This window comes from Epinephelus lanceolatus, chromosome 14 (assembly GCF_041903045.1).
Source record: "Epinephelus lanceolatus isolate andai-2023 chromosome 14, ASM4190304v1, whole genome shotgun sequence".
Classification (NCBI taxonomy): Eukaryota; Metazoa; Chordata; class Actinopteri; order Perciformes; family Serranidae; genus Epinephelus; species Epinephelus lanceolatus.
The window spans coordinates 24066762-24090223 of NC_135747.1; the positions used below are offsets into that span (position 1 = coordinate 24066762).

Genomic DNA, 23462 nt, shown 5'->3' on the forward strand with positions numbered 1-23462 from the left:
TTGTTTGCACATTTCTGTTCAAAAATTATGTGTGTCAAATACCGTAAAAATGAGGTCTTATGTTGACTGTATGTGAAGCTAATGAAAGTCTGGTTCTATTCAAATACCATAAGACATATGAACAGCCAAAACAGTGGGTAAGTTTCCTCTGCTGATTAATGCAGTTCTGACATGGGTCTCTGCAGTATATAGCACACTGTTTTTCAGCTGTGGGTTGGCCACTGCTTCTGACTTTTCTGTCTCTAAACTTTGCTTTTATTATACTGTTATCGTTACATGAATATATTTTGTATTTTACATTATGTATGTGAATGAATTGTTTGGTCTTGTTTTTGTGTCTGCAAACCAGCTTGCCTCAAATTGCCACCCAGGGGACGGACAAAGTATTTGAATTGAACTCGAATGGGAACTGAATGTAACACACCAGAGAGTGCACAAGCAAAACTGCAGAAATGAGCAACCTTAAAAAAAACATAGATAACACTAGCAGCAACAGTCAAGTTAGCAGGCACAATTAGATTTACCCTGCTGTACACTGCTAAATTTGTTTTGTATAGAGTGATACAGTCAAATACCAAGCATGTTTGATATTGAGGGGACTCGCTCCATGTGCTGCTGCAGTTCTCAGGAACAGTGGGTGCTCTGCAAAATGATTGACTACTCTTATTTAAATGAACCCATGAGGCACTTCTACTCTTTAGGCCACGCAGTTTAGGTGAGCGTTCAGACCGATCTCAACACTGCATTAAAGCTTAAGAGTGAGACTTTTACATATAAATGAACGTCCGTTACATTTAAGCCCTTGCCAAATGAGCACACACAATTCTGATTAAGCCTATCGCTGCCAGGGAAAGCTCTGTTTGCAGTACTGTGGTTGCTGTGTGTGGTGTCTGTGGCGACAAAAGTGATGCATTTTACGTCAACCAGCCAGAGCTAAAGGGGCAGGAAGGGGGAGACACCATAGTGACAGAGCAGAGCTAGGAGTACACCAGAAGCTATGGCAGAAAATCCAAAAAGTGTCCAAGAAAAGTTTCTGGAGTGGATGCTCCAGATACAAAAGAAACTCAGCGTTTAGAGGAAGAATTCAAGTCAAAAGAAGAGTAGCAGAGCACAAATGGGGGTGGGGGAGTTACAGCAAGTTTACCTGAAGGCATACGCTATAAGCGTGCATCGGCGATGTTTGTGTAATTACTCTCACTGCCAGAAAAGGGAGACACTCCAGCTATAAACATTGTAAAATATGGTTGCCATGTTGCTTTAGGTACTGGTAAGAGGATGAAATACAATCCAGGAAATCTCAGTGATGTAATAAATCCATGAGTTGAAAGGTTAATCACTCACAAAAATGCTACACAACTTAAAGCCTATTGTATGTTTTGTAATCCTAGTGAGTAGGTTTCTACAACTCTGGAATGTTATCTCATCTCAACAATTTTCATGATAAACAGAAAAAGTACTGTCCATGTTACAAAGTAATCTTTTAGGACTGCGTGCTTGGACACATTTGACTTACCAATGCAGACCCTTGCCAGATGACGCCTTGTGTTTTTAGCATATCTGCAGCATCAACCCAGTGACCTTCCTGCAATAAAGGTGACGGGCATAATTTTTTTCACACTGTACTAATATCTGCCTGAACAATATACAGTCTACAGCCTGAACACAGTCAGTCAGGTGTCTCTTCTGCCTCATAAGCTCTGTTTACAGGATCACTGGCTACATTTGCACAAGCTAAGACACTTCTGCATAGACATCATAAACCCATGTCGATAACTTACATACATCTGCCATTGCCCTTGATGGACGCACTGGTCTCAGAGCTGGAGTTGGTCCCCTGGACTGGCTCCTATGGGTGCTATGCAGTGGTGTGAGAAGAATTCAAATAATTTACTTAAATAAAAGTGGCAACACCACAGTATAAAAATACTCCATGACAAGTTACATTTCTCATTCAAAATGTAAAGTAAAACTTCAGATGTATTAGCAACAAAAGTAGAAGTACTCATACATACTGCAGAGTGGTTAGTGTCATGCTATGATATTACTGGATCATTATTATTGGTGTAATTATTGGTGTAATTTACAAAGTAACTAGTAATAGTAATAATAATAATAATAGCTCTATTCCTCTTTGAAATGTGGTGAAGTCAAAGTATAAATTAACATTAGCATAAAATGGAAATACTCAAGTTAAGTAGGCTACAAGTATCTCAAAAATGTATTTACCCAAGGGAAAATGTTCCTGCTCACAATAGTATTTACATTGTCTAGTCAGGAATAAATCATCTATTTATATGGGGATTACTAAATCCCAATCTGTTTCCCCTTACCCTAACCCCCCCACTCTGGGTTCAAACCAGGAACCCTCTTGCTGTGAGGGCTAACCACTGCTCCACCGTGCCGCCATAACTAACTTATATAGCACTATATATAGCTAACATTAGCTAACTCCTCCACTGTGTGATAAAGACAATGCTAGACAGTATGGATGTAGCTCTGTCCCAAATCCAGCATCTACATATCTACATATATTGTATAAAATTGAGTTGCATATTAAACTGGGCCTACAATGACGTGTAGGGCCTTTCAGTGGCGCTGGCAGGATTATATTTCATAGTGCGCACAGCAACTGCCGACCCACTTGTAGGGTACATTTAAGGTGTAGGTTCCCACACATGGACATAGGCAGTCTACTCAGTGAACGACCAAGAGAATAACATCAACGTTATCGACACAACACCACCATGAAACTCTGATTAGCCTACCATGTGCAAGACAAGCCAACAGACCTGACACTGAATATAGCCCAGAGAAACATACATACTTATACTCATACTCATTTTGTAGCAGCATCACACAGCAACATCAACAGTTCTGTAACGTTATAAAAAATATACAGCGACAATATATAACTCGAAGCCCAAACCAAGCTGCTACAATAAACAATAAAAAGGCCAGATGAGAAAATTAAGTAGTGCTCCAACCTATTTCTCCGGTTGGATCCTGGACATGTAGCTAGCTGCTAGCCTCTGTTGTTGTAACGTTTATGCTAGCAGCAGTAACATTAGCTTGTACTGCTGCTCTGCTCTCTGCATACTCTTCGCTGCTGAGGCTTTTTCACTTCCTCATTTCAAAAACCTCAGTTGTTTTCAGTAGCTCATCTCTAACTACTTGTCCTTGCTAACACACAAGAAAACTAACAGAATATTGCGAGCATCACAATTGAGCGCCAGGAATGTTTCTCATACACTGACCTCTGGCCCGTGACGTGTAATTGGTGCACACCAGTTATCGGCATCCACATCTATTTTTGTCATTGTGAGTGGACACAGCCAAAAAATGCATCTCAGGCACATTCATCAGTAAAAACAAACCCAAAGATACGATCTGCTGCTTTTGTCCCAATTTTATTTTCAAGATAGGATGATAAATCATTGAAAAAATGTACACACAGTGCATACAGGCTTACAGGTGCCCGTGCCACTGTGGCCTTTTATGGCACATACAATACTAAGCTATTAAAATACCTTAATAATTTTTGGCAGATTGATATATTTATACATTATGTTTGCTTGATGTACATCATGTTTGGTACACAAAAATGTCCGTACACTTCAAATCATAATACAGCTAAATGGCCAATATGTTTCAGTGGTACCTAACTGTTAGCTAACTAGCTGGCTAACTTGACGGCACGTTGGTGCAGTAGTTAGCATTGTCGCCCCACAGCAAGAGGGTTCCTAGTTCCCAGTTTGAATCTGGGGTGGGGGGTTTCGAACTCTGGGGTGGGGGAGCCATTCTGTGTGGAGTTTGCATGTTCTCCCCATCTCAACGTGAGTTTTATCCAAGTACTCCGGCTTCCTCCCGCAATTCAGAGACATGCAGGTCAGTTGGTGACGCTAAATTGCCCATAGGTGTGAATTAGCGTGAATGGTTGTCTGTCTCTATGTGTGCAATAGTATGGTGACCTGTCCAGGGTGTACCCTGCCTCTCACCCAATGTCAGCTGGGACCCCTAACAGGATAAGCAGTTACAGACAATGAATGAATGAATAGCTAACATGATTGTACAAAGATTCATGGGTAACAGTTAGCATATCATCAATGATACTGTAAATAAAATGGCTTTTTGTTTGTTTGTTTTTGACAATTGGGCCGATTTATTTTCACTTATATTGTTGGATTTATTTCAATGTGTACATTCACACATGATTTGATTTGATTTGATGATTTAATTTCAAAAAAATAATACATTTAAATTACTAACTAGTAATTTAATAATTAAATTACTACTACTAACTAAAAAATAATGTAAGGGGCCCCTGTAGTAACCCTGAGGTCCCCCGTTAAAGACTCAGGTCAGTGGATCAGTGAATATGCAATTCATTCAGTTAAATATATCTAATATATCTAGCATTATAGAATATTTTAAAGCACTTTAGCTCAGTTATCCACCTGCCATGTTTTTATTTCACTACCTGGATCTTCTTATCTTATCCTCTCTTATCATATGCATGTTAATATGTTACAAAACAATATGGTATGCAACACCACCAGCAACAGTATTCAACTCTGGATACAGACTGAGTATTTTTAAATCCTACCTTAGTGCAGCGTGTGTTGCCTGCCACGTATGAAATAATTGTATTTCCCTTTTCCTCTTAATGAATTACACATAATCGGTTGAATGAACTGGTTGTTGAACTCGCCAGGAGTCAGCGGGTCAGTTCATTATACATTATTCCACTGTTACAGCACTGCCAGCTCACCACTGAAAGTAGAAACTCTATGTCATCCTTCAAGATGAGTGAGACACATAGCAGAGACAGGACTGTGCACATCCTATAACTGTCCTTTTCTGCAGGTCTTCAACACGCACACACACACACACACACACACACACACACACACACACATACACACACACTGAAAGCTCTCGTCTTTCCATCTGGTAAAGTGGGCTGTTGTGATTGATTTGTGGATTTGCTCCCTCTTTTTTTCTCTCCATTTAAGTGAAATAATGTATGGAAGCAATCTGGCGACAGACATTTTGGAAAATCTATTTGAAATCATTTCAGCTGAAGCCATGGCAGTTTGTCTTCTTAGGGGAGAGGAGCAAAGTATAATTGTCTGCAGTCTAGTAAAACACAGTATAACTGCCATCACACTTGACTGAGCTTATAGCCAGCTAGTCCCATGGCCTCTAGAAGATAGAGCAGTTAATGTTCCCTTTTATTTTAGAGGATATGTCACTTGTATCGCAGATTTATACCATGATACAGCAATTTTGTCCAAACAGATGGATAATGGTGTCACCAGCAAAAAGCCCTGTTTTTATTGAGTTTAGAGCATATTGTTTAGATAGGAGACTGTGCTGAACAGCTCTGCCAGCGCTTTCTCTCTTTATCTCTCTAATCTTGCCAGTATTAGATTTGATCATTTTTGTTTGAAGGAGGAAAATGTGGCTGTAATGGCTTCCTAATAGCAAACACAGGGGATACAAATCCAGAGACCCTGTTCTGTAGTGCTTCCATAAGCACCACTGATTTATAGAGGTCTTTATGACAGAAAGGAAAATGATCTGCTGCAGGTATAAATCAGGTGAGGAGTAGGAAATTGAACTTAGATATCATCTTGTCAGATGCTTAATGCTCTTCCTCCTGTCACATTCGATAGGACCAATTTGGAGAATCCTGCAGAGGTAAAAAGAAGACAATTAACAATGACAGTGCGGTAATAGATGAAGCTATAAAATGAACCTGCTGCCTGCAGGATGCTTTGTATGATTTCCACATGAGGTAGTAGAAGGGGTGTGTTGTCTCGGCCTTCCATTTCTTCCCTATTCTGCTTTTTGGTGGTTTCCTGAGCACAGGAATATGAAGCACTTTATTAAAACAGCAAGAAAACACAAAGTATTTACGTGCTTTGACTCAGCTCTATCATTGAATTATTATACTTCATATAACAGGACATGTAAATTTAGGTTAACCTTGTTTTTATGTTATCGATTCTGAGGACATGTTCTATCCTGAAGCTATATAAAATTAATCAATAGATCAATTGTCAAGCACAGAAATTACATATGCACAGGAACATTAAAAGCACAAACTGCCTGAATAAAATTTAATACTGTGTTGGAGCTTAGTTTATGGTAGCGCCCAGTGCTGGAACTTGCAGATTCGGGGCCCTGGGTAAGCTTCCCCTGATCCCCCCACCCCCCAATTTATTATCATTATTATCATTATTATTATTATTATTATTAGTAGTAGTAGTAGTAGTAGTATATTTTAGATTTCTTTTGGTATTTATTTCGAAGAGCTAATAAGAAATAAAAAAGACTTAGCTTACAAATAATATTTATTAATAACAAACAAATTTTGCAAATTTTGTTGTCTTTTTTCATTTATTTATTACTATTATTATTATTATTTATATTTTAGATTCTTTTGTATTTATTTCGAACAACAGCTACTGAGAAATAAAAATAAAATGACTTAGCTTACAAATAATAATGATTAAGTTTAAGTTTATTTAAGTTTATTTATCTTATTAATCCCCCTGAGGGGAAATTCAACATTAAGAACAATCAATAAAAGAATACAGTACAAATGTGCAAATTTTGTCATCTTTTTTTCATTTATTTATTATTATCATTCTTATTGTTACTATTATTATATTTTTGATTTTTTTGTATTTATTTGAACAAGAGCTTATGAGAAATAAAAAAAAGATCTGGCATACAAACAATAATAATTAATAATAAAAAATAAAAGAATATGGTACAAATTTGCAGATTTTGTTTTTAAATTCATTTAATTATTTGTAGTGCGCCTCGGGTGACTATTTTATTTGCTGTTACTACTACAAACCAATCGTTAGCATTAGATCTTTAGATCATTTTGGCCTTATGTTCATTTTTTTATTTTTTTATTTTTTGAATTGGGGGTCAGGGGGGCCAAAGTTGCTCCTATCTAAACAATATGTGCTGAACTCAAGATCCGCCACTGCTTGCACTTCAGTTTTGAGCCAAGCAGTTTTTCAAACAATGATATGGTAGATGTTCCCATGCATATGTTGTCTTTCTAAAAGTGTGTCCTCTACTAGTTTATTATTTAATTAAGGTACAACAGCGGATTGTTTGCAGTAATAATTGTCAAACTGTATGAGTGCTCAAACAGATGTCATCGCTCAGTGGTGTAATGAGTTCAAGATAGGACAGAGAATGACAATGCTCTCTGATCCCTGAATGTCACTCTGGTATAAACTACAGCACAGTGGTTTATTGCTGGCATCATGTATTCAGCGGCATGCATTCGCGATTTGACAGCTTGAATGCGGGGAGGGGTGGGAAAAAAAAATGGAGAGCCATCCATCTGGGTGTGTAGATTTCAAATGACTTGAATTTTAAAAACTAATTTCTTGGAAGCTGATGACCTTTTGTGAAAAGCTGCTCAACTTTGTCAAGTGGCAATTCAAGCCCCAGCAGCTAAAGAGCCACAGTAATAACCAGGGATCCACTGCTCGGGAACCATCACCCCTCGCAGCTCATCAAGCCAAGCTCTTGTATAATCTAATTTGATTTTAATGCTTCTCTGAAGGAGATTGTGCTCTTATTACTGTGTAATGATGCTGTTGTCAAGAGCCAATGGTGATGTCTGATATCACAGCCATGTTAAACTGCTTCTGTGACACTCATCTCAGCATTTTCCACATCGCCTCCAGTGCACAATGGCTTATGCTGTATATTTATGACTTTGTTGTTCTTCCTGTTGCATTCTACTTCCTGACGGACAGAAACATGGTAAATCTTTAAAACTCCCTTCTTTATTACCTTTGTCTGATATGGTACTTTTTTTGTATTCAGTACAGTAGATAGAGCATAACGATGAAGGTCTTCGCTGAGATGAGGAGAATTTTGAAGTGCTCACACTCGGGGGCAGCAAATGGAAAAGTGACAAGCCTGGTGCACTTGTCTATTTTACTTATTCTGTGCCTCTGTTTCATATTCTGCTTCGCACCGCAGGGTTATTTTCCTCCAGGGTTCAGAAGGGCACGCTCTTTCATTTCTACAGAAAATTGTTTCGCAGGATTTCAATCTTTGGCTGCTAGATATGACAAAACACAATATCAAGAACACTTATGTTTCTTATCTGCCATTTTTTCTGGGTATAAATAAAAGATCAGTATAAATTTGAGTCAAGTGGCCTCCGATGCACATGTGAGAGATGAGTATGAAAAGAGCTATGAACCTTGGGACAGCCCCACTGTACATTTTCATCGCTTGCTCAAAATTACCCTGGCACCGGGGCTTTGTATGTCATTTGTCATCCTTGAAAATCAATTAGTGTCTCCATGATAGCAACCCAGATGTAATCCTTTGAGTGTTTGGACAATTGGACACAAAAACCTAAGTGTATCTTTTGTTTTCACATTATGTAAACACCATTTCTTTGAATTGTTTGTGTAACAGGTCGAGACGACCGTCAGTTAGGTGCAAATTATAGTATAAACATCCTAATAGCAGAGTTGAAGGGCCATCCCAAATATTGACTGTGCCTAAATAGGCCACCCAATAAAAATCATCTCACCACACAAATGCAAGTACAGGATTAACTGTAATACTTTAAAAAGCAAAGATATTAAACTACAGCTCAGGAGACGATTTTACTGTTACAACTGCATCTGTGCAAAATGCCAGATCTCTCTGTCATCTCTCATCTGTCTGAAATTCTTCAAGCATTATATAGATAAAAAAAAACCCTAAACAAAGAACTGAATGTTGTTACAGTGAGTTGAAAACTGTGCACACAAATAATAATTCCATGAAGCACAATCTGTCAAGAAATGATTCAGTGCTGTGGGAATCAAAAGTATTACTCATACATTTTCAAAGAACACAGCGCAGAGATCTTTTGTCATATATTACTTATGATGATACACATATGTGCAGGCTATGTATACCGGACAACCTCCCAGTGGTGTGAAAACATCCAAACATTGTCCTATTGATGTCCCATTTTTTCCCCCCTGTTCGGCTCTTGTCAGAGGTCAACCTCAAACAGCATGCAGTGGAATCAGGCGTTACTGTTGATGTCACATTGATGCATTACAAGGCCCAGGAGGTCACATCTCTGTAAACATACATTATCAAAACCCATAGAAGATGCAGGGTGTTGACCTCACCGATAGTTTACGGTCTATCTTCAGGGGAAAAGGGTCATGTGATGGCAGAGAGCAACTTGGGAGCTGCAATGACTTTCTTGTTGCAAATGAAGAGGGTCAAGCAATCAAGACTGGTTGTGGTCGGTGTCAGTGCCATTATCTTATGCTGTCTGAAATGATCAATGAGCTAAAATAAAATGATCACAAGCTAAAATTGGCCTGCTAATGAAAACAGACTGTTTAAACATGCTCCTTGGCGAGAGGCTGGCCGGAAGAGAAATGGGGCAGCAATTTAAAATGCATGACACAGTGAAGGTAGCGGGGATACATGGGAGTGTTTGTCATCATGGCTTTTTACATGTTAGGTTGACCTTTCCTGTTCGTATTTTAATGTTAATGAAGAATCACTTTTTAAATTCTGAAATAATCAATTGCTTTCAGTCAAATAAATCCCCATTATAAACTTAAACTTAAAACATATCTATCTGGATATGAGGGTTGTGATACTGAGCACAAATACACACAAAATATATGTTCTCAAAAGTTTATTTAGTATTATTTATACACAACAGGAATTCTGACATTCAGCAAACATATACAGTGTGTAAACAGTTAAATGACTTTACTGTCTATATGTAAATAGGTTTTATCGACAACACTCTGGAGCAGAGATTTAAAATATAAAAGGCACTTAAGGTAGCTGCACAGTACTGACATAAATCTCCTTCCCTCCCATTTTAGCAATAAATACAAACTGTATGTGCATTCCTAGTACGGTACCGTAGCTGTGTAAACATGTTGTTAGCACCACCGTGCTGCAGAGTACCCCGGTCAACACTGTCACCAAAGGCACAGCATTATAGAAAAATATTTATAAATAATTTCCCATAAATAAAATTTTCCCCCACAACATATTTCTTGTTTTGTTTCTGCAGTTTCCAATTACCTCTGACAGAATACTGTTGGACATTCAGGTGAAAACAAATAAAATATGGAAAAAGGAAAGGATGGGACAAGACTTTTCATATACATCATAAACAAAATTAATGCTGCAAAATCTTTATTGCTCTGATTAACGTGATAATGGGCTACACATGTAATCATACTGGTGGTATGTCTGGTGGTGGCGACTAAAAGCTAAAGATTTACTATTTAATTCATTGCTATTGCTAGAAATATAAAAGCAATTCTCAAAAGAAAGGACAAGCTGTACTGTAAGTTGAAAATCACGTCAACTGCTGACTTACTGTTGTGTTACTCCAACTCACGGCATTTACTTATACATTAACCGTTATATCGCATTTCTTCTAAGGAAAAAATAAAGTTCCAGCCTGACTTGTGTTGAAATCACCACTCCACTGTTTTATTCCACTTCCATGGCAGACTCGTCGTGCTCTCCGTCAGATTTCTCAGAGGGCAGATCTTGTGACTCTGGGGTGCTCTGGCCGTCTGACGCAGAGCTGGGCTCTGTGGTTGTTGGTGTGCCTGGCTCCTGGGTGTCTGTTTCAGCTGAGACATCAGCCAGCTTGGTTTGTCCTGATGGAGATTAGTTTAGTTTAGATTTGCAGGCATTTCAAATAAGCATATAAGAACAATGGACGCTATTGTATGTGTACAACAGAGTCTAGAATTTAACATTTTATTTCTAAATGTACTAATATTGGTATAATTTGATTACAAGCATGACCATTACATTTCAGAGTAGGGATGTGAATGAGTGCTTGATTTAGACTTCAGTATTCTTTCAATGTATCACTTTCATTTAATTATTTATTATATTTGCTTTGTAAAAAATAAAATAAATTAACATAAATTGACCATATCTATATTAAAAGTTGACAATTTTGGATTGGGCACAGAGATGTAGCTGCCATCAATGAATATCTTCACAGATCCATATAGCAAAAATGAGAGATCTGCACAGCCGCAGAAAATGTTTTCAGTCAAAAATCACTTTATCCAAGGTCACTACAGCTTATGGCAGGTTAGATTTAAGACTTTCTAAATACCACTCCAAATAAAATTTGAGACCAAATTTGCAATAACTAAAACTGAAGAAAAAAAATGAACTAACATCAGGTACTCAGGATTAAGGACAATTTTGCCCAAATGTTTACTGTAACATTAAATGTGGCTTTTCTGGTTTCTTGGCTGAAACGGGGGGTAGAACAGAACTGGCATTTGTTGGGAGATTTTCTTGGCATTTTTGTGTTTCTCGCGCTACATATGAGATTCCACTGCCTTGATTCCCACCATGCTAAGTTTGAAAAACACACTGAGCCTCGAATGTATAGCCTTATACCAGTCTCAGATGCTGCGAAATCTTGGTTAAATAGCCAATATTCGTTAAATTTGCTCTTCCTCATGTTGCCCAGGGTAAACTGACAGCTAGCACACAGTGGATCCTACACTCTGAGCATCCCGGCTGGAAACAAAACATGATCATTTCTGGTTTCGCTAGCTTATGTGACCTTAATGCAAAAGGCATCTTGTAAATTATTTATCCAAAAAAAAAAAAAAGATGTTGCTAATTATTTTGAGATTTTCAAATGAAACATCAGAAAAAAAATCAAAAAATCCTTCTTACTATCTCTCAGCATTTTTAGGACTTTGAAAGACTGACTTAAGACATATTAATACCACTTACGGCCTTACTTTTACATAATTATTTCAATGCCTTTTAAGACTTTTTAAGAATCCAAAGGAACCCTGTCGATCTAATGTTACAAGGAAAATAGTGACCAGGCATAGGAATGTTGTGTGGAAGTATTTTGACAAAATAAACATGACGAATGTGCAGTGCAAGCTGTGTAATGTTAAACAGCCGGTACAATCTGTGCAGTGCAAAAAGGAAAGCTTTTGTTTTTTTGCAAGTCCTTGGGTACTCTGTAATATTTAAAACCAGAACTTAAATAAGGAAATTACTCAAAATGCCCATCCCTACTTCAGAGGCAGATGCTTCATATGGATAAAACCTGCTTGAGTGTCATTGTCACCTAAAACAGACTGGTCACCACTTAAGTCAGCAGCAGGTGATGGTGACGGTGCCTCAGATGACATCTTCAGTTCACCAGAGACCTCGGGGAGTCTGGGTGCCTGAGGCCTGGTCTTTCTTGCAGGGTTCAAGAAATAACAATACGCACATCGGAAGGCTGAAACAACACAAATAAAACACCATATAGTTTATGTCACTTCCCTAATACATTCTCAAAACAGACGTAGATTAATATACATGAATATGAACCAATGACAGAAAATGCCTGAGATGCATAAACACTTCAGATTGATGTGTCGCGCTGGTTTGCATATTCAATCTTGTTGCGTTTTTGCTTACAGGGGTTGGTAGTGGCAGAGGCATTTAAGAGCCATATGATATACTACGCTGCCAAATGCTAGAGGGCAAATGAAGGCACAGTGTTTGATGGAGACTGACAAAGAGTGTTGTGTTTCTCTAAGTCTTACCAATGTATTCAAATTCCTCTTTTAATGCCATGCCGTTATGGGACAGACACTGCTGACAGATAAGAGCGTATCTATGGGGAAGGAAAGACAGTCCAGTTAAAACAGCATACAGTGCATGGAGATTGGAGGGATTATATTACATAAAAGATAACTTAGCGATGCAGTTTTATAAGTTGGATAAGAACCTGCTTCATACAGTAACAATACTTGCCCCTAAAACTGCATATACAATATATATATGTGTATTGATAGTAGGACTGGGTAGCAAACTCAGTACTTTTAATGGTATCTACTAAATTACATCGGTACTACAGAGTACTGATTCAAGTTAAATTAATCTGTGCCAAATGTCGGTATCTGAGCGCACATCTGGGTTTGGACAAGAGGCAAAAGAGCCATGAAGCGCCCCGAAGCCTGGAAGCCAGCCACGGAGCTCTGAGGCTGCTCCATCAGCTTCCCAGCAAGGCAAAACTATCACTGCAGCACTGAGCACCCTGCAGCTTGTTTAAAAATAATATTTTTGTTATCACAAAGAAAGTCAGGGACCAAGAACAGGTACCGAACTCCAGGTACCAGAACCGGTACCAGTATTGCCCAACCATAATTGATAGTCTGTGTTCAAAAGCAGAGGTTGTGCACCTGTTCTGAGGGCCATCTCCAACAAGATACTCAATGACTCTGTCCATAGCGCCTCTTTCCCTTGGGACCAAAGGTCTGGCCAGGGGCGGGCCTGGGGGGTGCATCCCTGTTAAAACACAACATCAATGCCTGTTAGACACAGTCTGTAGTCTTGAATACAAACTGCATTAAAAAAGGAGGCTACTGACAGTAAAAACTAAGTGAAACAGTGAGGCTGAGATTCACAGTTTACTGCACAAACCATGATGAATTTTACAAAAACCTGCCCCCTTTTTCTTAATGAATTAACACTGGATCTCACTTGCGAAGCACGTCCAGAATCCCTGCTGTGTTGGTGAGTAGTAATTAATATAATCTAACATCAAGAGCAATCATAGGAAGATGACTGGTCATTTCTGTGAGACTTGGCAGAGTCTCAATATCCTGCTGGTTATTAATTTACCAACATATGGAAACTCTGTGGTGACTCTTTGTATCAAATTGCTTTTCACTTTCAATTTTCAGCAGAAGCAGGTGATAACATCAAGTCATGTAAACCATTTGCGAGGTGTTCCCAATGCCAAAGGCAATTTCACCAAGCATTAAAAGACATTTAGTGAGATTCCACCACCATTGCCCAGAGAACAAACGCAGGTCTGGCTAATTAATCATAGTTAATGTAATCCTGATTCGTGCATACCTCACAGTTGGCATTCCACATGGCAATTACAGCATGCAGCTTCCTCTAGGAACACATTTCCTTATCAGTTTGCACTTATTTGCATCTTCTATTAAGTGTTCATAGTCCAGAAATAATTTATATTGAATATTCAATAACTCTGCACTCCACAGATGTCTTCCATACACAGCAACTGTTCTATGGAAAGTTTTTTAACGTGTTGGCCTGCTGGCTGTTAAAATCTCTAGAAGCAACCGAAAACATAAAACACAAGCATCGCATTCTTGAGTAAATATTCTGACTGTATCAAAAGTTAGCACCTAGTTCTAATCTTAGTTCACAATTATACACTTGTTTGAGAAAGGTTGTGCCTTTTAGTAATATATTTGAAAACTACATTTATGCAATTACCCATTACAACTACTGTATAATATATACCACCCTTGCTGACAACACACACCACAGAGCCTTGAGCAACTGGGGACACAGAGCCAGGGAAGAGTAAATCACACCTTAATCGACCACATTATGATGTGGTCCCCCTGTGTGCAGGTAACTCACCGACTCCTGGAACAGGTGTTCCAGGGGTCACAGGCTTCCTCATCAAGCTCTGCTGAGCAGCTATAGCCGACAGGTTCCTCTCTGGGGGTCCACCTGGAGCAGAGTGGGAAGCTCGTCCAGGATAGGTGGGCCCAGAGGCAAGAGGAGGGCGGGCGGCTGCTCCGCTTGCAGGATTCACCACGACTGGGGGGGTCTTTGGGATGACATTGCGCTGGCGGAGCTCTAACACAGAAAACATTGCAGGTTGCTTAACAATAGTAGGAAATGTCAGAGGAGAAGTTGGGAAAATAGCACTGTCTTCAAAACTTATTGCTACCTTGTCCTGGTTTTGGAGTCATCTGAGGTCCAACTGGAGTGGATTCAAGCTCCTTTAAAGAGAAAACAAAAGAGCACATGAGCATGATTTAATATGGAAAACAATAAATAAATTGATTAATGTTATGAAGTAAGCCAAAATAACTCACAATTTTCCTCTTGGAATCAGGATCAAATCTCTCCAGAATCATTTTTGCATTTTTATATGTCTCTGTCTCCATCACTTCTTCAAGCTAAAATGAAGACATGACAAAGTATTATAGGATAAATGGTTACATCATTTTTCCAATACACTGCAGAAGAAATTATTCCCACAACAGCAGCTCTATTGACAAGTACTTATCTAATGATCATCTGATGTAATTAATAGGTGTTTTATTAATATCTTAGAATCACCTACCAGAACATTACCAGTAAATGTGACTGAGAAAGGGAACCAGGAAGTTCTTCACTAAATTGTACATCTTCATTTAAGTACCATACATTTCTAAATGTTTACATATAATATGAAGAATAATTACATTCACTACTTCGATAATGGAGAGTGTGAAAATCCATCAGGCCTAATTATTGAAAGTTATTAGACTTGACAGAGGATGACAAGCAATTTCTCAGATTTATTTCTTTCCTGCACTAAATGCTATTAATTAAAGTGACATTAGCGGAGAGGTTTACTGGGTTAAGTCACTGTACCAATCAAACACTGTCTGTACAGATCCCAGATTAGCAAGTATCTTGCTGCAAAATGCTGAGAGGATCAATAAGAGCAATACTACAGGGCTTCTTACACAACTTGCAGAATGAGGTGCAAGTCTTCACTTCACTGGAGACCACCAGACATCAAAATTACAATGCGTTCTACAGAGATTATGAGTTTTATAATAAGTTTCTCTCACTTATCCATCCACGGTGCGAGCCACAGATGCATGACAATTGTTTTTTGAAATGTCACTTTGCAGGTCTCTCAAGCTTGCAGAGGTAATTTCAGGGACATTGGAGAGAAAATCTGTAGGGTGCTGCTGGTGCAATTTTTGTAATGGCTTTATAACTACTACCGCTACACTGAGTGACGTGGTGAGTCTGAACAATAAAACATATATAAGAGTATAGCATACCACTTACTAACTTTGTGTTTTGATGATGCATCATCTCTCAAAACACTTTGGTTTTCAAAAATCATTGAACTATTACATATCTACTAAATGGGGCATATTTATGCACATACCAATCTATGGTTTGCTTTATAAACAGACTCTGTAAGCCTCATATTTAAGTTTTAAAATTTTTTTTTTTTTTAAAAAGATTTTGGGAATTTAGTTACTAAAAAAGAAACATGGAACCCGAGTCTTTAAAGGAGTACTTTGCTGATTTTCAACAAGCTTTGTGTCACAACAATATGGGTGGTATGTGTAAATGAACTATGGTAAACCTCCCTCCATCTTGCCATTTGCCATCTGCTCATTTGGTCAGCAAATTTGTGCTGGTTCTAGGGCTGTTGCTCGAACTACCGATGTACTTCTTCATTTTTGATTGACTGCCGCCATCACGAACACAACGAGTATAGAAGCAGACTAAAACTCTGGCCAAACTGTTTAGCTGTAATTTGAGAGTTTGTGAACGAGACGTGGATACCAAACTGTTTTCTGTATTATGGGGAAAAAAAAAAAAAAACACAGAAAAAACCTATTGCCCATTTCTTGCCTCAAATGTTTTCAGAAACATATTTTAGTTTACTGCTTGACTGTAATACGTGATCATTTGTTACCAGCCAGCAGCCATATTGTTTTTGGACAAACATTACATCACCCACCAGCAGGAGCGTTTATTCGTCTGGTGCAGCACAGGGAATTTTAGTAGTCGTAGGTTTTCTCACTTTTGAGCAAAAGAAAACGCCACAGCCCTTTTCCTCTGTTTTCTCCGGTCAAGTAGCACCATTATCAAAGCATTTGTGTCTTTCTACAGCACAGATAGTTTTACGAAAAAGACCATCTTTCCAGCAGTGAAATACTTAATACGCATTTCAGCTCTGTGTCATAAAAAAGTGTTTTTACTTGTATGTGTTTTATCTTCAATTTGTCATTTTGGGGCAGTTCTGTCCATGCTTGAATGCAATCTTTTTTTTTGTTAGCCGCAAGATGCTGGGCTATTTTAAACTTATCCAAGGTGACAGTGCTGTTTAAGTCTTTGCCGTGAAAAGCTACGAACAACTATACATCAAAATTCAATCGACAATATATGTGAAACTGGATCAATATAAAAAGGTCACGTACTATTTTCCTTTTTTGTGCTTTAAGATCCTCTAATTTGTCATCTGAAAAATAAAAGACAGACATTTCACTTTAAAATTCATCACCAGTTTTAACATAAGCAAAAATTACCATTATGTGGTGAGTTATGTATAAATGGCAAAAATGATCTTACTATTTTTTTCAGTTCTTCGTGAAAAAATAATTATAAGCAATTTTCGGAGTAACCAAACTCTAAAGGAAAAGAAAAAAGGTTAATAGGTTACACTGCAGATACAGTTTAGTGAAAATGTGATCGATGATCTTGCACACTTACAGCAATGGAAATATTAGGAAGGGAAGAGACAATATGAGCCTCCCCATCAGCTGCTCAGGTAGATACCAGAAATACACAACTATACACGTGATCAGGTAGAGGAGAGACGAGTTCAGAAGCAGTCGCCCGACCCATATCTTCAACTGCCTCTGATTCTTCTCACTGTATTCTTCAAGAGTCTGTATATTCTGTGGGGAAGAATGAAATCAGTGTTACATAAGAAACAAATGGAATTCTGTTAGTGAGACAGTGACTGTGGTTATCTTTGGCCATAAGAATAAACATTATTGTTTTACACATATTTAGAGTTTCCTCTCATGTGAAGCACAACAGTGAAACACTGTTCATTGCTTTGAGCATCAGTTTGATTTGTTTATGAGTAATTTTGCATACATTTTGCATATTTTAACACACATATTATATATAAACAGAAAAGGAATTTCCATAGGCAAACGAGTGAGACTGATCCTCCACACCTTATATTTTCATGGTGCAAATATTACATGAAGAGAGAAAGCACCTACAAACAACATCTAGGTAAGTCAAAGAAGCTCTTGTTACAATAGTGTACTCTTCAGGATCTTCCTAAAACACAATCATCACTTAGGACCCATTAGAAGTGTGTGGTGATGTATTTATCTCTAGAGACTGCCTGTATTTCCTTTTTTTTTTTTTTAAAGAATTTATTTATTTTTTGTGTGCTCAGAATGCTCCTGGGTACAGCGTACAGGTGAGGTCAGGAGTTTTAAAAAGGGTAGCGACCAAACCATAAGCAGCACACATTCAAGAGGACGCGATGAGAATTGTGGACACAGTGTCGAAAAAATGCAAATATATTGGGCCGAATGCCAAGAGGAATAAGTGGGGTTGGTTTTCACTTTCACTGGCGATACTGTTTACAGACAGTAACTGACATTTCCTGCATAGTATACCTTTAAGTAAGTGAGACATTAATGTTTAAGTTAAGTTTCACATCAGGCTTTCCCAGTAGGGCTGGGCCAATATCCTGTATAATTTATCCCTAAATATCTTTATAGAATTTGATTTATATGTAATATAAGCCTCTGTGGGAAATAAGTATTAGTTTTGCCATTTTGATACTGTACATTCAGATGAGTTTGAAACAGAACTGAGAATTAACAGTTTTCTCCTTTAAGTGCAAACTTGCAGCATGGTATGTCACACTGCCAGTCCAGCGTTTTCACAAATGCCTTCATGCTATGTGTCTCAGCAGTGTAGATGGTATCATGTCTTAACGTACATGCAAACGGTGGCAAATTCTATTTGGATGAGCCATTGAGCGTCTTTAGCAGGACTGGAAATTCAAAAGGTGAACATGCAGCATATCAGAGAAGTACTTGGCATTGAAAGTAAGAGCACACCAAACAAAGGTTTTGGTCCAATCACAATCAAACTTCTCTTCTGGCAGAGAAAACAACAGTTTATGTAATTCATTATCATTTGCAATTAACAAATGTCTTATTCAACTTTTTGTTTTTTTTAATGTGGAAAGGTTATACCACTGAGTTGAAGTGCTGATTACCCCCATCCATAAATAGCTGGCGGACAGAATGGGATGCACTCTGGTCACTATGGTTCTCTTGTAACATGTGTGTCTGTCACTCTAAGAACTGGAAAAACAGATCTCACATTCAACCTTAAAGTATACAATGCATGTGTTTCTGTACGTGTGGTGCAACCATGCACATGAAGAAACGTTATTGCAAACATATTTTTTCATAACAGATGACATGATTTTGCAAGAGGAAAACGAACAACCATCTTTTCAAAACTTCAATGCCACCTGACCTTTCCACTATATGTGTAGTCTCACTTGCACCAAGGACAGGTGCCGAAAATAGCCTAACACTAGCTTAACTGTAGAAGAGCACTAAAGCCCCGTCACTCAGCAAATAAGAAGCTGATCTGTCATTCGTTGACACATCTGTTTTGCTAATGGTCAAAAGATGCTTGCTGATAGAACATGTCTTCCACAGCACTGTTTCTATATCAAAAACAGGCTTAAGTGGTCACTGAGCACCAGTGAAATAAATACACAATATCTTCAAAGCATCAGACAGGTTGTAAACAAACCCCCAGGTCGACCAAACTTATTTGGCAAAGGAAGCAAAGGGGAATGGCAAAATTATTACCCTATTTGTCCTCTGTGTGCCATTAAAGTTTACAGACCAACCAATTTGCTGTAGTTGTGTTGCAATTAAGGTTTTCCAGTGCAACGGGGAGTACTAACGACATTCCTGGTGCACTCACTTTAAGTTTCACCTACAAATTAACTGGTTTAGATAATCTCGCAAACTTTAAGTTTGTTTACAACCTGCATGATTATCTGACGGACTATTTTTATAGCTTGTTTCGGCCTATCTTTTAATCAATGCCACAGTGTTCCCAGATCTCGGCAATTACTTTGGTGAGTATGTTATTATAACCAATATAACTGATGGCCAGAGCTACAAAAATAAAACCCAAGTTCTTACCTTCAAGTACTGTAAATGCAAATAAGTCGTTTACTCGTAACCTTCACTTGATATGTTCCACTGACTGTGGTGCCACAGTGTAAACAGTCCCTAATCTGTGCAGTCTGTACAGAACATGTGGTCGTTTCTAGATTGTGTGGGCTTTATCAACATCATTGGGCATAATTACACTAACAGATGCCTTTGGTCAGTTTTACTCATAATGCTTCATTTGTGTTTCACTCATTTGATTGACAGCGGGTGCCTTCTGCAAGCTTGGACGCACCCAACCTCAAGGGACTCATTGGAAAAGACTGCTCAAATGTAAACAGGGCATAAGAGAATAAAGAAAACAATGCTGAATTTCTCGCATGAGGCACTTTCTCCCTCTTTTTTTAAATCTTCAATAAGGACCACAATGGTAAAATATAGTATAGACTCTCTTCTCACTGAATGACTTAAGTGTATATATGCCAAATGCTGTTTTGGTAATGTTTGTGAAAATGTTTCTTGTTCATGTACGCTTTGTCAGCCTAGACACAGCACAGGTTAGGCATAGATTTGTTGTCCTTTAGCAAATAAACTGCATTTTTTCACACATCTGATGCAAATATGAAAAAGAAAAACTTCTCAAACTACACGTTTTAAATAAAATATGTTTTAGACAATTAAAAACAGCACTTTTGGCAATCTATCTCATCTGCATACCTTATCGATACCCTCCAAAATCTCCACAGTGGAAGGTTTTGCCTGTAAGACAAACATTTTGAAATTTAAGTCAGACAGAAGAAATGATGACATTTGCAATAACAATAAGCAACTTCTTGAAAAGATCTGGAAACTTCCTGTTTCATCATTTCTGCACAGTTTTTGAGTGTGTCATGTGTGTTTTCTTCCACTGTTGGCAATGTTATTTTAGTAAGCCTAGGCATGCAAATATACCAATAAATAGAGATGCCAAAAAGAGAATTTGCATAAACATCTGAATTGTGATAGTTTATGTAGATCTTTCTAAGCATGCTGCTACTATTTGTGCGTAAAGTACGGTGTGGTGGGATTATGCAGGTCTAATATCAGCTTGCAAAGTATCAAATCTTAAGTTAAAAGTTTGAAAACAAACCCTCCACCGTGAGACGACAGCCCCCATGTTGATGAAGGATTGTAGCGTGTTCTGTTACTGGGACCCTCCTCTGATTTTCTCTCTCAGATAAGCTCTCTCCACCTGTTGACAACAGTGATGGGGTTCAGTATACCCTCAGCTGGTGCATGCAGCTAATACAACATTCCTGCAGTGAAAGCTGCTTACGTGTACATTGCAATGCTGCTTTGGTGAAGTGTTGCTTTAACTTTGGAGGCTGTTATTTGTGAGGCTGATGAACTATAACATGCTGTACTAATATGCTTCTTCCTGAAATAGTCTAGCATTTCTAACATGTAGTCTACCATTACTGATGTATCACTAAATGCAGTGGACAAAATAGCTGAAACATCTTTCAGTGCCTGGAAACACAATGCAACAGCTCCACAAATAGCTGCCTCCAAAATAACTTTAAAGTTGCATCCTCCCTGCAGACTCTGTTTCAACAAAACAAACCTTAACATGCATTGCAATGCTGCTGTATTGTAATGCATTATTTTATATCTGAATGCAACCTAACGTGAACATATATACACTAAAGTAAGACTGTTCACAACTTAAACGAAACGCTTTAAAGTTATTGTAAAGTTAGTCTTTGTATGACGTGTGAAACTCATTCAAACACTGCCTTAAAAACTTGAGAGACAGGCTCACCTAAGATAACGTTACCCTTGCTAACCTAAGTTAGCAAACTTAACTTCACTTTGTTTTCCAAGGCAACTGACATTTCACGAGGAAGTTAACTAGCCTAAAGCCAACGGTAACCTAACGGTATCGTTAACCTTGAAGAACAAAACTGTTATATCGCTTTTTGTTTGCTAAATTACTTCTTAACCTGCTTAACACACCAATGGAGTAAACCGTTAGCGTTAGCATTGCCATACCACTAGCTAAACATGGGAAGCTAACCGCTAGCAGGTGATGCTAACACTAAAGCAGCCAACGTTCATCACAATAAGTATTAGCAGTCGTTGCTAAGTTAGTTGACGTTATTTGTAAAGACAAGCTACGCTAAATAATGCAGGTGGGAAGCGGATGAATCACAGCCGAGTGTTTTGAACAACAAGGCGCGTATTTACCTTACTAGCAGAGTTGTCCGGTTTCAACAGCCTGTGGCAGGACTGTACTCCTCCTGTCTTTACACGGAGGCTGTGTGTGTGAGGGAAGCAAGATGGGGGAGTGTCCGTTAGAAGAGCAGCATGAGCCATGAGCTCTCCTCGGCCCCCAGGCGAATCTGGTCTGAGTCTGATGAGGCCAACTTATTGTTCATGTCACTATGTTTAAAGTAATGGTAAGTGATTTAATGTACATCTAGGTGTAGGAAAACAGTGAATGTCCGTTCAGTGTCAGCGTGCTAACTTTTTGCTTTATCTGACACCTAATATTATGAACTTTAGCCGGCCATTAATATAAGTAGTTATAGTTGTAGCTATGGTTGCATTGGTACTAGTGGTACAGAATTATGAGGAGTGGTGAATGTACATATGTATGAGGACTTTTAGTCAAAGTTGGACAATATACTAAAATACATTTTTATTCATTCATTCATTCATTTTAATTGTAATGTGGATTTTAAAATAAGTATAATCTACCACAGTGATGTCTTAAAGTTACTACTGAGAGGTCCAGTTGGCAGAGGAGGGACCATGTCTTTGGTTTGCAAGTCACAAATAAGTTTCAAGTCTTTGCTCTCAAGCAGTGGCATAAGGGAGTTACAATGGGCCCCAGTTTGGACCATTATGATGGGCTTGAGTGCACTCTATTGTGCATGTAATCATTTATTCATTCATTCATTCATTTTCTGTAACCGCTTATCCTGTTAGGGGTCATGGGGGGGGCTGGAGCCTATCCCAACTGACACTGGGCAAGAGGCAGGGTACACCCTGGACAGGTCGCCAGACTATCGCAGGGCTTCGTGCATGTATTGTCTTGACACAATTGTGCATTTAGTCCTTCTCGGGCAAGCTTGGGGGTTTGTGTTGCCGTAGCCCACAGGAACAGTGCTCTGCAACACTTTTTTTCTGAGTGAGGATTAGAATATACACAGTTCACATAAACTATCTGAAATGAAGATATATTTATATATAAACACTTGAAGATCCACATGTTACTAAAAGTGTATGTCATATAAAACTTATGGAATGGCCAAAGTTGTTACAGTGAAATGTAATGTGTGTTGATTGATTCACGCCACTTGTGCATTGAGTAACATTCCATTTCAAAAGTCGCCAGCAGTCTGCCTGGTGAATTATGTTATTTTTTCTCTGACTCCAGCTGCTGCAAGAGGCAGCAAAACATCCTGTCATTTTACAGTTACAGTTTACTAATGTATAAAGTTCTCCACGGTATGAACAGTGTTTATGTAGGCCTCAAAACCAGCCACAACTTAGTCCTGAGCAGAGTGACCATTCACTATTGACCAATCAACTGACTGCAGTGTTCACAGCTCCACCTTTTAGTACCTGATCTGTGTGTAGGTGGGAATGGTAGGG

At 38.5% G+C, this 23462-nt stretch overlaps 1 protein-coding gene across 1 annotated transcript; it reads right to left on the reverse strand.

The window, feature by feature from the left end:
• Positions 1–9689: 9689 nt before the first annotated feature.
• On the reverse strand, positions 9690–22186 carry lnpa (limb and neural patterns a). The gene is made up of 13 exons (XM_033618253.2): positions 22050–22186; positions 20953–21054; positions 20541–20582; positions 17359–17546; positions 17218–17276; positions 17067–17107; positions 14946–15029; positions 14798–14849; positions 14482–14703; positions 13263–13368; positions 12624–12694; positions 12158–12313; positions 9690–10697 (listed from the first exon to the last, which is right to left on the reverse strand). The coding sequence occupies exons 2-13, from the start codon at positions 20977–20979 to the stop codon at positions 10525–10527; spliced, it is 1221 nt and encodes a 406-aa protein (XP_033474144.1). The 5' UTR covers positions 20980–21054; positions 22050–22186; the 3' UTR covers positions 9690–10524.
• Positions 22187–23462: the final 1276 nt, after the last annotated feature.